Here is a 15,120-nt window from a genome sequence, read left to right as displayed (position 1 = left end):
TGGTCAGGCCTTCACAAAAGGGCGTTTAATTACAAAAAAATAAATAAAAAATCCTTGACAAAAGGGCACTTTGGGCATCAAGGGGAAAAGGGGCAGGGCAGGGCAACCTTGCATCTAAATGTTGTATAGGGCCGTTTCTCAATATGCGTACTTGTCTGTACTTGTGTTCTTGTGGACTTGTGAAACGTCATCAGTTGCTGCCCAAGTACTGTTCCAATTCAAAGTTCACATCTAGCCAAGTCCAGTTCAAATCCCCGGATGTGTTCTTGATCCGCCCCTTTTACCGAGGATGCATCGAGAGGTGACTTGTGTGGACTTGATACGGGCCATAACCCAGAATTCAGTTCGTCCTCCCGTCCTCGAGAGTTCGTTCTTCTGAGTCGAACTTGGCAAGTCCAAACTCGAAAGGACGGAAGTCCAGACTCTGCGAACTTGGTATTGAGAAACGGCCTAGGACTCTCATTTTAGCTCGCATTCTCCTGTGATTTATTAAAGGGCATACTGACACGCCCCTTTTTTTAACACTGCATTTGCAACTTAAGTAACGTAATTTTATTGACATACATTTACATTTACATTTATTCATTTAGCTGACGCTTTTATCCAAAGCGACTTACAATTGCTATACATGTCAGAGGTCGCACGCCTCTGGAGCAACTAGGGGGTTAAGTGTCTTGCTCAGGGTCTCTCACACCAAAGGCAAGTGTCTTATCCACTGCGCCATCACCACCCCCATAAGTAACATAAGTAACTGTAGTCAAATTACATCAATTTAAAATGTAACTCATTACTTTACTGCGTTACCAGGAAAATTAATTATAGTTTACAGTAAAGCATTACTGAGTAAGGTGTTATACCCAACTCTGCTTATATAACACCACTGCTTTTATGTTCCATAGTTTATGTTAGGTCGTTCTTGCATGAATGTTTATGTTTAATACATTTTATGTTGAATCAAACAATATATTTATTTCTAAAGCTACAATTTGTAATGTCTACTTAATACTTTAACACAAAAATAGGTTTAAATTGTGGGTATTTTCACAGTCAAATAAATTTTGTGATTGATTAGATTAATTAATATTTTAATCAACTGATAGCCCTAATTTAAAGTAATTCTAATTTGCCCATTATTTACATTTAACACCCAATAAATATGCAACCCCAAAAACTGTAATGCAATCAATTGTATATATGATAAATTAAACATATTACAGTCAAACACCATAGAGTGACCAAAATGCTCAATCGAGACCAGAAGTCAAATTTGAAGTTCAATAAGTTGACAGAGTCAGTCGCCTCTCAGATACTAAATACAGACATTGCTTGTAACAAATACCAGACCAGAATGGTTTTAGAAATATGATCACTTATTCATTATTAAATAAACGAGGAGAGGATTTGAATTCCACCCCTTCAGTAGTAATAAACATTAGACCAGTTTTGAGTTGTTTTTAACCTTGAACGATCTATTCTAAAGGCTTTTTACGAAGGTCTAAACTGAAGTTTTGCAAAGCATTTGACATGGCAACAGCAAGAAAAGGACTCTATTTTTGATGTGTCTTATTCTTCACAGAAAGTGTTTATCAGTTATCTAAACACAGACCCAGTCTTACCTCTGTTTCTCCGAGAGACTGATCTCAGCTGGAGAGTCCTTTCCTCGCTGCTCTGACATACTGCAGCTAAATAGACTGGCTTGTGAAAACAATCAGCTGTTCAGCATGACCTGGAAATGACAATATGTTACTGAAATGAATAACATGTCAATTTAGATGGATGAATGTTGAGATAACAAATAAAAATATATATAAACAATGGGCTACAAACAAATATTGTGACCTTGATGAAATCTTGATATCCTGATGATTTCAGATTTTTCAGATCACTCCACAGAACATATGGATCTAAATATACTGTACCTATATTATTATGAAAGTAATCTTGATGTGGTAACACTTTACAATAAGGTTCCATTTTTTAACATTAGTTAACACGAACAATGAAAAAATAAATTTTTAATAATCTGTTAATGTTAATTTCAGCATTAACTAATATATTATTAAAAACCCAAAGTTGTAGGTATATATATATATATATATATATATATATATATATAAAATTGACCTGAGCTAACATGAATTAACAATGAAAAGTTGTATTTTTATTATGTACCATTATCAAAGATTAATAAACTGTAACAACTGTATTGCTCATTGTTAATGTTAGTTAATGCATTTGTTAGTGTTAACCAATGGACCTTATTCTGAAGCGCTACCCATTATGTTTACACGGTGATAGAAAACATTGATGGTAAAACAATTACTTTGTTTTATATTGCTTATTATGTTTTTATGCAATAAAACCGAAATATTGAAATTTGTTTTAGATGTATTCTTTAATATTAATGTAAATGGTTTCAAGGAACATCAGTGTGTTTGAGTTTATCTACCTGTCTGAATTCATATCAACCAGTGTTGTGTAATATTCAGTTCCTGTAAAAACTCTTCCAGTGGACGGATTATTATTAATATTCATTATAGTCATCTCAGGTACACAGCAGAGCAAAACATGAATCAGTAACCTATGCAAGCCAAGGCTAAAACAGTTTTTACTCATTTATGTACATGATGATGAATATATGTGGTGAATAAGCTGCCAGTAATCAAAATATTGATTTTGAAGTCACTGAAAACGATAGTTTTGAGAATTGAGATCGTGAATATGAGGCAGATGCTGAATGTAGCTACTGTGGAAGTGCGCTTTGATGATGACAACAATGGTAAAATCATGTGCTCAAATTTAACCCTTTTCAGTTTCAAAAGCTAACAAAATGTGCTTTATTGTATTCTTCTGTAATTGTTCTTAAAATATAGAGTTTATCATGTTTAGGTGAATTTAAATGTTTTACTATGCAGTTATGTAACCACATTCAAGGTAAATTAGTTTTTGAAACAAAATAAAATGCATCAATGAAATGTATCTTCTGTAGGTCTCTGTGCAATATTCTAATTAACTTATCCAGCAAGTATATCATCAATAACATAAATTATGTTCTCATAATGTTTCCATCTCAAGATGTTTGACCCTTGCCTCTATATTCAGTCACGGTTTAGGGAGAAACACTGTCTGTCAGCTGCCAGTAAAACAGGAGAGACAAATAAGATTGCAATGCTGCCAGTTGTAAGAAATTGCAACTCCATTGGAAAGTGCTCACCATTGTTTTTGCTCTATTTACATTCGTCATGACAGTGGCAGAAAGGACTGAAATAATAGCATTTATTTTTATATAATGAGTTTTTTTTTGTGGGGAATTAGTTTTTCTTCCAAATACTAGTTTTGAATGTCAAGTGTTAAAGGAATGCACCCCCCCCCCCCCCCCCCCCCCAAACAAAATTTGCATTAAAAAGATGGAAAGGTGAACTTTAACACAAATCGAAAACTTGTGGGGGTGTCAGATGTGGTTTACTCCTCCCAAAACGGAACACGTATTTCCAGATACGTCCAGTCGGAGATGAACATCTCTCTGCAGCAAGCAGGCGCACAAATTTCCGCAAATGAAACTAAAAATGTGCTGTTGCATCCTGGAGTAGGCTATAAAACACAGTCATCTTCATTAAAGTTAGTGTGACTTAGTTCTCACATCAGTGCTGAACACACACTCTCCTTTTGCGGTCTTTATTAAAATGAGCTGATGATGAATAAAATGCAGTGCATAGTCTGTTTCTGTGAGGAAGTGAAGATCGATTTTTTTTGCTGAGACACATTTATGTGCTCAAGTGTTAATGGAACAGTGTTAACAAATCAGATGTCTGATCAGTAAAATTGTAAACAGCTGTGTAAAAATGTAATAAATTAGCTCAATAGGGAAATGTATATAAATAGTGAAACTTAATTATAATTAATGGTAAATACACCATGGTAAATATGCCCCCATCCCAACTATTTTGAGACCTGTAGCAGGCGTCAAATTTGAAATGAGCTCATTTTGTGCATAAAACATTTTTTATGTTATCTATGTTCTATTGTGAATAAAATATTGGCTTATGTGATTTGAAATTCTTTTAGTTTTCATTTTATTCAAATTTAAAAAAACGTCCCAACATTTCCAGAATTCGGGTTGTATACTGTATATCAGTGATAAGATAGGACTCCTATGATAATTTCATTATTTACCCACTTCCACTTATATCTTATATGAATGGTTGTCAAGGCTGTAAATAGGTATATGTAGATTTTATCAAGAAAAAAAAAAAGATTTTCATGGGAAAATTTTTTTTTTTTTGATCAAAACTATATTTTACTTAGTACTTAAATGGTTGCTGATAAAATCCTATAACTTACATTAGAATTAATTGTAGAATCTCAGGCAAAATTTGATGCATTTTTAAACTGCTAATTTCAAACATTGGATGACAGGGGTGGGGTAAGTTTTAACACATTTTAGCATTCCCTTGCATAGAACTGAGAACTTTCATGTTGTCTATGGAGATTTTTTGGTAGCTCAAAGCCAAAGGAAGTGTGGGTAAAATGTGCCCTATGCAGTTTCTGGATCCACCAAGCCTGCACGCTTGGGTTAGAAACATTGGTTTGTCACCATTGTGACTCTGATTGAGAAGATTCATACATAGTCACAATCTCACACACAAATTTACAAAGTTTTTTGTTAGATCTACATATTCTTTACCTCAGTACACTGGAGTTGAGTGCTCAGTAAGCTAAACATAAATACCGTTAAGGAGGTTTGTTTATAGTCTAATTTACACACACAGGCACACACACTTCTGCATTGAACAGAAAGTGGATTGGAGATGTGGTCATTCGTAGGAAGTATGACATTGTTCTTTTAGACTGTTTCAATAAACCTGTTTTGAAGCAAACTTTATGAGGTGGCTGCTGTTTTTGCTTCTTTTGTCTGACTGATACAACCAGGGGCATAACCATCATTTCAGAAGTGAGTGGGACAGAAATGTAATATATATATATATAGTGCAATAATAAATGTCACAGGGTGTCATGAGGACTGCTTTTGATAGGGTTGACATTGAGAAGTGTTTTGAAGGATTGACTTGGACCATCACTTCAGAAAAGAGATTCTGGCCACCCGTTTCCTGGTATACAGGCAGGATCTGCTTTACGTTGCTGTCAAACAATTAATCGCGAGTAATCGCATCCAAAATAAAAGTTTTTGTTTAAATCAAGTCACCTTTATTTATATAGTGCTTTTAACAATACAAATTGTGTCAAAGCAACCTCACAATATCAAAATAGGAAAATAGTGTGTCAATAATGTAAAATGACAAGATTAAACATTACATTTTCAGTTAAAGGCATTTCATATTGAATTTAGTGATGTCATCATCCAGCTCAGTTCAGTTTAAATAGTATCTGTGCAATCAGGTCGACGATATCGCTGGAAATGAAGTGTCCCCAACTAAGCAAGCCAGAGGCGACAGCGGCAAGGAACCAAAACTCCATCGGTGACAGAATGGAGAAAAAAACCTTGGGATAAACAAGGCTTAGTCGGGGGACCAGTTCTCCTCTGACTCATTTGGTTCCCGTAGTCTTGTCCCGATGGCTGTCTAGGTTTACATAATATATGTGTGTGTATTGTGTAAATGTATTATGTATATATAAATGCATACACGTACAGCATATATTTTGAAAATATTTACATGTATATATTTATATTCATATAATTTATATCATATATAAATATATTTAATATATAAACATAACAGATTTGTCTTAAATATATACATGCATGTGTGTGTATTTATATAGACATAATAAATATACACAGTACACACACATAGATTATGTAAACAAAAACTATTATTTTGGATGATATATTACATTTCTGTCCCCCTCACTTCTGAAATGATGGCTATGCCCCTGTATATACTGTAATCAATTATATGTCAATTAGCACTGCATTGTTCATATACTTTATTTCTTACCTGGAGATGACTTGAAAAACACAAAAAAACATATATTGTCACAATCGTATGTTTAATGTCTTCATGTTTCCAAACGTTTCTGTTGTCTGTGAAAACAACTGTTTTTATTCAGCAATAGCAAGACACTTTTGTCCATATTAGGGATTTCCTTTTCTGCACGAGAGAGCCCTCCGGCTTAGAGTATGAATGAAACATGCACTGCACGGAGTGTTTAGTGATGTTCATCTCGCCTAAATAAAACATCAGCCCTGCATCTCAATGTGCATACTATCCACTAGGGCTGTGATACGATAGATTGTGTCTGATTTAACGTTACATTTTAAACATCTAACAGTTAACGGTTGCGCAGCACAGTCTTTAGGACACACACACACACACACACACACACACACAGAGCGGTTATAATGTTGGGTTAGCATGGTCTGTGGCAGACTTTTCGTGTCAGGGCAACAATTCAATAAACAAGATAATAAAAAAATACATATTTCGCTAAGGAAATGGTTCCAAACAAAGCATGTTGTTGTGCTCTGCAGCAACACACAGCGGTGTTGACTGAATAAATTTGCGTGAGTAAATGATTCACTGACCCATTCATAAAAACAGTTGCTTACTTTTTTTCTGAATGAATCATCTGTTTCGAACGAATCGATTGATTAAATGACTGACTGACTCACTCATTAAGGCAGTGGCTTGCCGCCACCTAGTGGCAAAGTACCATTCTAATTTTTTTTCATCATTTCATATTTCTGTATTCCAAATTTTATATTTGATACATTAGCCTCATAAGATTATTTATGCAATTTGTAAGTGCTGTGTATGTCAGAAGTGCTCCTTCAAAAATATAAGTGTATAGAGCCCTGCGTTTATAATTATAATTGGATGAAAATGAGTCATCCTTAACATTTTTGGTGTTTTGGATTCACTACAGCTGGAGAACAATTAAATACAAAATAGGTTTTAGGCTCTACTGGGTGATTTTTTTATTTTACTGAGTAACATTCATAATTTTCCCATATAGTGTATAGATTTTTAGGCATTCTGTTATCTCAAACAGCCTGAAAAATAGTGCATTTAGCTGACGTAAATGGGAAAAAAATCTCCCCCGGACCCCCCTAGGTTTGGGCTAAGCCCCGAATGTTTACATCGTCTGGCTCCGCCCCTGGTCTGTACTACAGTACAATATAGGTAATGGGATATGTTTCATGTTTACATTGGACACTCCCCACCAGGTAAAATATTCTGGTTGCTTGTATCTTTTTTTAAGCCCATAAATGATAATGTAGTCATTCTAATACATATTGTAATATACTCATATTAATATATTTAAAAAAATCATCTTAACATTGCTGGTAGGTTATCATTGCACAAATTAACGCACTCTCTACATTTAAAAAATAAAAATAAAAATTAGAAGAGTAAGCTAATGTGCTGTCTTCACTGTCTAAACACATTCACTCAAACAGATCACATTACGGCCGCACAGAGACATTCAGCAAGCAACACAAACTTTTTAGCTCTGCCACGCCATTTTATCAATAAAATAGCTTAATCGCTCAAGAGCTACATTATCTTTCTCAACAAGGAGCTGGTAACATCATTGTTTCTAAAGGAATTTAAGCCACATTATATTATAACTTAACATTTAAATCACACTTAAATGAAATCCGTTCATAATTCCCCTAAACAAATGTAATCACGGACGTATTTAAACTTACTTGCAGTAGTTCAGGCGGTCTTGTGCAGCAGGAACAGAATCCAGAATTCTTTTTTGAAACACTTTCGATTTGTGATTGCTGTCACGACACGATTCCATCTTGGAAAAATAATTAAAATATAAATAAATATTTTGACTGCCCATTCCGATTTCCTTTGCTTGATTTGAATCTCTTTGTTTAGCTCACAATTTTTTAATTCCAATTCACCAAGCGGAGGGTCTGTCCTACTGAGCTCTTACATGACATCTTTGATATTTATATATATATATATATATATATACAGAACTACCACAGGCTCTGCACCCTCCTACTTCTACTCACTATTACGAACCTACATCCCCTCCAGAAGTCTGAGATCTGCTAGTGAGCGACTCCTTGTGGTACCATCACAGAGAGGCTCAAAATCACTCTCCAGAACATTCTCGTTCACCATTCCTGGCTGGTGGAATAATCTTCCCACCCCTATCCGGAATGCTGGATCCCTGCCAATCTTCAAGCAACAACTGAAAACTCATCTCTTTCGGCAGTACTTGACTTCATCCTAAACTAAAAAAAAAAAAAAAACTTTCCCTCTATCTTTCTCTCCGCTTACTAGCTTGTACTTATTTGAACAATGACTGAGACTTGGTGTTACGAGCACTTCCTCTGTCTGACTGCCTCTTCAAGATGAATCGCTTTTTGTATTCCCCAATTGTAAGTCGCTTTGGATAAAAGCGTCTGCCAAATGACTAAATGTAAATGTATATATATATATATATATATATATGTATATATATATATATATATATATATATATATATATATATATATATATATATACACACACACACACGTATATATTTACATTTATGTTTTACATTTTTACAGTTAAAAGGTATCTGAAGCACTGAATAAAAATAGTGAGTTATAATTATTAACAAAAGTTTAGTATAAAACTGCAAGCACGTTTTTAAATGCAATAAATACTTTGAATGATCGTAAAATTTTTCGATCATAGGAATCAGTAGCAGAAACTCAAAATGCCTGTGTTTTGCGTTGTTTATGAATGCTTAAATCGGTCAAACTGAGAAAACAAGCAGCTTTTATCGTCTACGAAGATATGTTGTTCATAAGGAGGGAAAGTCAAGAAACTGACTGAAAAACGCTGGAAAAAGTGGCTTGTAAACCTGCGTCTGCGGTCGGGAGGAGCCGATCGGATAATGCTCGTGTGTGCAAATGGTTAATGTAATAATATATTATGATAATAGTAAAGACATATATATATATAGATACCTGTTGGTAACTCTCGTTAGCTGTTTAGGCTTACTAGATTAAGAGTCCAAAGATATTAATAAATACACCACACACAGTAACTGTTCACACCGACTGTGTTTCTAATTCTGATCATGTTCTGTTCTCTGACTCCCAGGATACTTGAATACAGGGCACCACTTAGTGGTAAGAACCAGCATACATCACATCTTCCGTTCTTTTTTTTTTTTCAAACAACAACATTTATACACTACAATAAACTTCTTTCAAACATTTGGTTTTGCAACACTTTAAATTTTGAACTCAATGTCACTAAACCAAATGACAGGTGACAAATGACTCTCAAAAAATTACTTTACTACAGTCCTTAGAACTTTAGCATGAATAACGTTTTGGTGGCCTAACTGTTCTGCCAGAACGAGTCACTTTTACAGTCTCTTCTGCAACAACTTCAGGTGTTGAAGACAACAGTCCAGGTGTTGTTATTGGCAGTGACACTGGCATTGCAGACACCACATCTGGGACACAGTCATTTATCACTGGATCAAATGAATCCTAAATGTGTGAATTCTGGAAACTTGTCTCTTTAATCTTGAGCAGGTGTTTTCGACTTCTTCTGTAAATTTCTCCATCCTACGTTTGAACCAGGTATGACCTTGGCTTTTCATGCTTTTCCACCACGACAGCTGGCTGCCAGTTACTATCAGCTGTCAATCTCACCTTTTCTCCTTCCTTCAGAGCAGGTAGGCCTCTTGATCCTTGATCTCTCGATCACAGTAGAGCTTTTGCTTTAGCTGCCTGTCTTTTAGGCTTTTCTGAACCCCTTTATGCAGCTGTGGTTGTAACAAATTACTTGCTGTTGGCAATCTTTCAGTCTGCGGCCCATGAGCAGTTGTGCATGAGACAGCTTAACTTCTCCAAGGGCATATTCCTGTACTCAAGAAGAGCAATGTACGGGTCTCCATGACTTTCTTGTGCTTTCTTGAGCAGATTCTTAATGGTCTGTATAGCTCTTTCACTTTGACCATTCGACTGAGGATATCTGGGGCTTGAAGTTGAGTGTCTGAACTCCCATCCCTGAAATTTCTAAATTGTGCACTCACAAACTGTGGTCCGTTATCTGAGACAACTTCGTCCGGAATTCCGTGTCTTGCGAAAATCGACTTCAATGCTGTTTCAATGCTGTTATCACATGTTGGCTTGTTGTCTGTGATAATTTAGCAATTTCAGGAAATTTCGAGAAGTAGTCCACACATAGCAGGTAGTCGGCTTGGTTGAAGTGAAAGAGGTCAACTCCTGTCTGGTAAGTCATAACTGACGAGAGGTTCTTTGGTGTTATTCCTTCTGAAGGTATTGCACACAGCACACGTTGACACCATATCTTCAATTTGTTTTCCCATTCCCAGCCAGAACAGTTCATCTCTCGCTCTCTCTTTGCACTTCACTACACCTAAATGAGCTTCATGAATTTTCTCCAGCATTTCTGCTTGCAGGCTTTGCAGCACTACCAGTCTTGTAATTTTGAACAACAGTCCTTCTGAGAGGGTCAGTTCTTTCTTGAAGGTCCAGTATCTCCTTATTGCAGGCGGCACACTTCTGATTTGTTTAGGCCATCCTGTTTTGACTACTGCCATCACCATCTGCAGTTCTTTATCTGCTACAGTAGCTTCCTTGACAGCTCTCAATTTCTCTTCCGACATGGGCAGACATTCTGACAATTGTGTACTTCCAAGTCTCTGTCCATTAGTTGTTCTGATTGTTCCTCCAGGTAGGCTCTGCTAAGCATATCTGCTATTTTCAACTCTTTTCCAGATTTGTAGGTTACCTGCAAGTCATAGGGCTGGAGTTTCATCAACATCCTCTGCAGACGTGGTGGGGCTTTCTGAAGAGGCTTTTTGAACACTGTCTCCAGTGGCTTGTGGTCTGACTGTACTCTTACTGTCTTCCCATAAAGGTACAGGCTGAATTTTTCACATCCATACACGATGGCTAAAAGCTCTTTTTCAATCTGAGCATACCTTTTCTGACAGTCAGTCAGTGATCACGAACCATATGCTACAGGATGCTCTTCCTGCAGGATAACAGCTCCCAAACCCTCCGAACTAGCATCAACAGACAGAGTCACGACCTTGTTGACATCAAAGAATCTGAGAACTGGGGCATTGCTCAGCTGTGACTTAAGTGCCTCAAATCTCTTTTGCTGTGATGTTTCCCAGTGCCACTCCACTCCACTTTCCAGAAGTTTCCTCAGCGGCGCACTGGTCTCAGACAGGTTTGGAGACTTTGCGAGGTATTGAACCATGTCAAGAAACCTCATTAAAGCAGATTTGTCTTGTGGTTTGGGCATCTCCACAATTGCTTTGATCTTCTCTTGGTGTACTTTGTCATCCATTCTGATTTTGCACTCTTCCCGATTTAATTTCAAATTGATACTTTTTACTCTCTCCAGGAGCTTCCTAAGCCTTGCACATTGTTCCACATTTTCTTCCCATATGAGTATATCATCCATGATATTTACAACTCCTTCCAGGTCTTCAAGTCTTTAAGCTATGCACTTCTGGAGCTGAGGATACTCCAAAAGGTAACCTCTTGAAACAGTACCTTCCGAAAGGTGTATTGAACGTGCAAAGCTTGGAACTTTCTTCATCTAACTGGATTTGCCAAAATCCATGGTTGGTGTCTAACACTGAGAAAACTTTTGCTTTTGGCTTTTCACTCACAACTTCTTCAACTGTCTTGAGTGGAATGTGTTCTCTTTTTATAGCTTTATTGAAGTTTTTTGGGTCAATCCAGATGCAAAGTTTGTTCGGCTTTACAACAGTCACCATACTATTGACCCAATCGGTTGGTTCTGTTTATTTCTTGATGACTCCAAGTCTTTCCATTCTGTTAAATTCTGTCTTTATTTTGTCTTTTAGTGCTTTCGGGACTTTTCTGGGTGGATGTATCACAGGTGCCATGGCTGGATCAATCTTGATGTGATGTACACCTGGTATGCACCCCAATCCGTTGAACACATCATCAAACTCCTTCAGGATGTCTGTGTTTTCTTCACAGTCTATTTGTAGATTATTTTGACAAGTCCTAACTCTGTGCACGCTGATCTGATAATGTTTGGAGCTAAATGTAGATTAAAAACACATCTTTTAGCCAAGCATTCACATAACACATCTCATAACCTTATACTCTAGTAATAAATGCACATGATCATCTTTTGCATGAAATAATATGAGCAGTTTATGTACATGAAACATTTACAAAATCTTTTTTATCATTATTTCTGTGTTACAAACATTCAAATAATCACAGAAGTACTGGAATACAAGTTTATAGTTCGAATATAAACACTGCTGTCTACAGAAGCCATCAACATAGAATAAATCACCTAAATGAAACGAGGATGCTTCAAATAAATAGTGTCAATTACAAAATAACGCCAACAGGTAGAGACAAGTAAAAAATGAGACGCGTTCAAAAAACATTGATTCATTCAGGAATGAAACAAGTGAAGTCTTTATGAGCAAGTCATGAAGTTATGAGTTATGAATAATTTGTTTAACTTTTTTAATCAATTCATTGAATATTGTATTTTATAAATAGACTGCAGCAATTTTCTCTACAAACTCTAGTAAATTGTTATGTTTAGTTGTCTTTTTTCTTCAGAATCATGGGAGGAAAGTGGTATCTGTTTTAAAAATAAAATATTGATACAATAGAGTTAATATAAATATGAAAAATAATACTTCTTTCTAAAGAAATGTGTGAACTGTTTGCTCAAGAATGTTTTTAGTTTTAGCATTTTGAGTTTGTTCAATATGCATTTTTTTTGCATCAATATAGCAAAACAAACTTTTAATCCAATTTTTGTTCCAGATTTTTACTCTTAAAAATATATAGGCCCTATATATATATATATATATATATATATATATATATATATAATCTATCCATGCTCTGTGTTATTTTAAATAGGACAAGGACAAGCAAGACTTAGATAAGTAATAAGCTGTATTTCTTAATCAGTAAATCTGCAAATATTGTCTTAAATAAAGTCTGATGAAGCAAATTGTAATTTGTGGCCCTTCGCATTTTATGTTTAAATGCGGCCCGCTTGGCCTCTGAACTTGAGTACCCGTACCTTGAGTGATTTTCATTCCACTTTGTATTGTTACTATGGTAACATATGTGAACAAACAATGTTTAATCTTTCTCTGAGTTCCATGAAATATCCCCATTTATTTGTCAGCCAAATAATGTTTTGCATTATCCGAACATTGTTTATTTACATATTACAGACTTTGTGACAGTATAAAGTGGGTTTAAATTCACAGAACTTACCCTTTAATGTTTGTCTGTTTAACTGAACATGACTTTGAACACATAACTTAGCGTTATTGACATATAGACATTAATTTGTTGCCAGAAGATTCTCCCTATTGAGTTACAGGCACCACGGGCTGTTTAAAGGATTTTTTTTTTTTTTTTTTTTGTAACCTTGAAACATGCATTTTTTTTTTACAATGGTAAAACTAGTAATCATAACTGTAGTAATGAGAGTTTTTTTGTTTGTTTTCTACTAGTATCAAAACTAAGGTTTTGATACCATGGTCTACCATTGTAATATTTTAGTAATGCTGGAGTAAAACTGTGGTAACTGTAGTTTTTGAAACCATGGTGAAGTGTTTTTTTTTTTTTAATTGTGTGCTATTGCATCTTGCTCTATTTTGTGTGTTTGTGTCTTTTGCTATGACTGTTAGGTTTTAGAGACAGAAGCTCAAGTTTGTTGCCCCCTTTGCCCTAGCTAATGTTTAAATTGATTAAAAAATAATGATTAAAAATAGCAAAACAAACAAAACAAAAAAACTTGATTACCAAACAAAACTAAATTAAACAAAACCTAACCGAACCGAACCAAAAACAAACAAACCACACCAATCCATGTATCATTCGTTCATTTGTTTTTTTTATTTAATATTGAAAGCATTAAAAAATAAAAAATAAAAAAAGGCTCATTTTTAGTTTGTTTCCAAAACACGAAAAACAAGAATTCAGCTTAAACTTTCGTTTTCAGTTCAGGGGTTGAAAATGAACAAACAGCCTGAATATTCGACCTCCACACCATAGTCCAATAGTCCTCCGCTGCTGCAGTTGCACGGATTCTTAACACTTTCATTGCATCTTCATCCTTTCATCAAACAAACAGACCAATCAACAGCTCGACACATGTCACACCGGGGCAAAGTCCAGACTTATAATGCAGTATTGTGTTTTATTAAATTGAAAATAATTGACATCTCAAAAGGTTATGCACTTGCGCGCGGCGTGAGCTGCTGCGCACACAGGACTGCAACGCAAGTCGCCATTTCAGTTTGTTTCTCACCAAACCCACAGTATGCCTTCATAATGCTTGGAATATACTCCATGAGATGCATGGGATTATTTTACGCCAGATGTGCAAAAAAAGACCCCCCAAAAACAACAAAAACCTAAAGTCATCATTCTCATTGGCAAGTGCGAGCAGGACATTTTTTGTGTTAATTAAGTAATGAGCCTTTAGAAGGACATTACAGATTGTAGTCACTAGTTCACACAGTTCCAAATCCAATAAACTGCAATGGGTTAAATAAACTCAATAAGCAGACAGACGCGACTACAGTCAAGCGCAGACCAGTATTGAAGTGCACAGGAAATAAGCAGCAGTCATATTTAAAGCAGTTTAATATTGAGTACTGATTGATGTTCACTTGGATTTTTTCCCTATCGAGGGGAAATAACAATACTCTGTCATTTATAGTCTTATGGTAAAATGTATACTTTTATTTGTGTAACGTTACGTTCAAAATAACTACAAAATGTCATGCCTTTGAAAAATAAAGAGAACAGAATGCGCTGCTTTAGTGACTATAGGTCTCCTTGAGCATCTTTCTGGCACCTGCCGCAAACATGAACCACAGATCAAGTACTTAAGTAAAAGTACAGATACGTATAATAAAATATTACTCCAGTAAGAGTCAAAGTACTGCTTTTTAAATTTTACTCGAGTGAAAGTACAAAAGTACTCATTTTTTTATGTACTTAAGTAAAAAAGTAGCCTACTGATAGATTTATTTAGCAATTTTATGTAGACTACTTAATTTAATTTTATATTAGCACATTTTTATAATCCTACTGCCCAAAATACCTGTAATTTTCCCAAA

The 15,120-nt window shown here is 35.4% G+C and overlaps 1 protein-coding gene across 1 annotated transcript in view; it reads right to left on the bottom strand.

The window, feature by feature from the left end:
• LOC306874980 (uncharacterized protein) overlaps positions 1-8,005 on the bottom strand; it is a 115,807-nt gene extending 107,802 nt beyond the window's left edge. The window contains exons 1-2 of the mRNA XM_079425322.1: positions 7,673-8,005; positions 1,617-1,726 (exon numbers count right to left, since the gene is read on the bottom strand). Coding sequence (XP_079281448.1) covers positions 1,617-1,675 — 59 coding nt within the window. The 5' untranslated portion in view covers positions 1,676-1,726; positions 7,673-8,005. The remainder of the gene's footprint in view (positions 1-1,616; positions 1,727-7,672) is intronic.
• Positions 8,006-15,120: the final 7,115 nt, after the last annotated feature.

The sequence above is a fragment of the Barbus barbus genome, assembly GCF_936440315.1.
Source record: "Barbus barbus genome assembly, chromosome: 9".
In the NCBI taxonomy this organism is placed as follows: Eukaryota; Metazoa; Chordata; class Actinopteri; order Cypriniformes; family Cyprinidae; genus Barbus; species Barbus barbus.
Note: the sequence above shows the minus strand (reverse complement) of the source record. Positions and strands in the feature narration are given on the sequence as shown.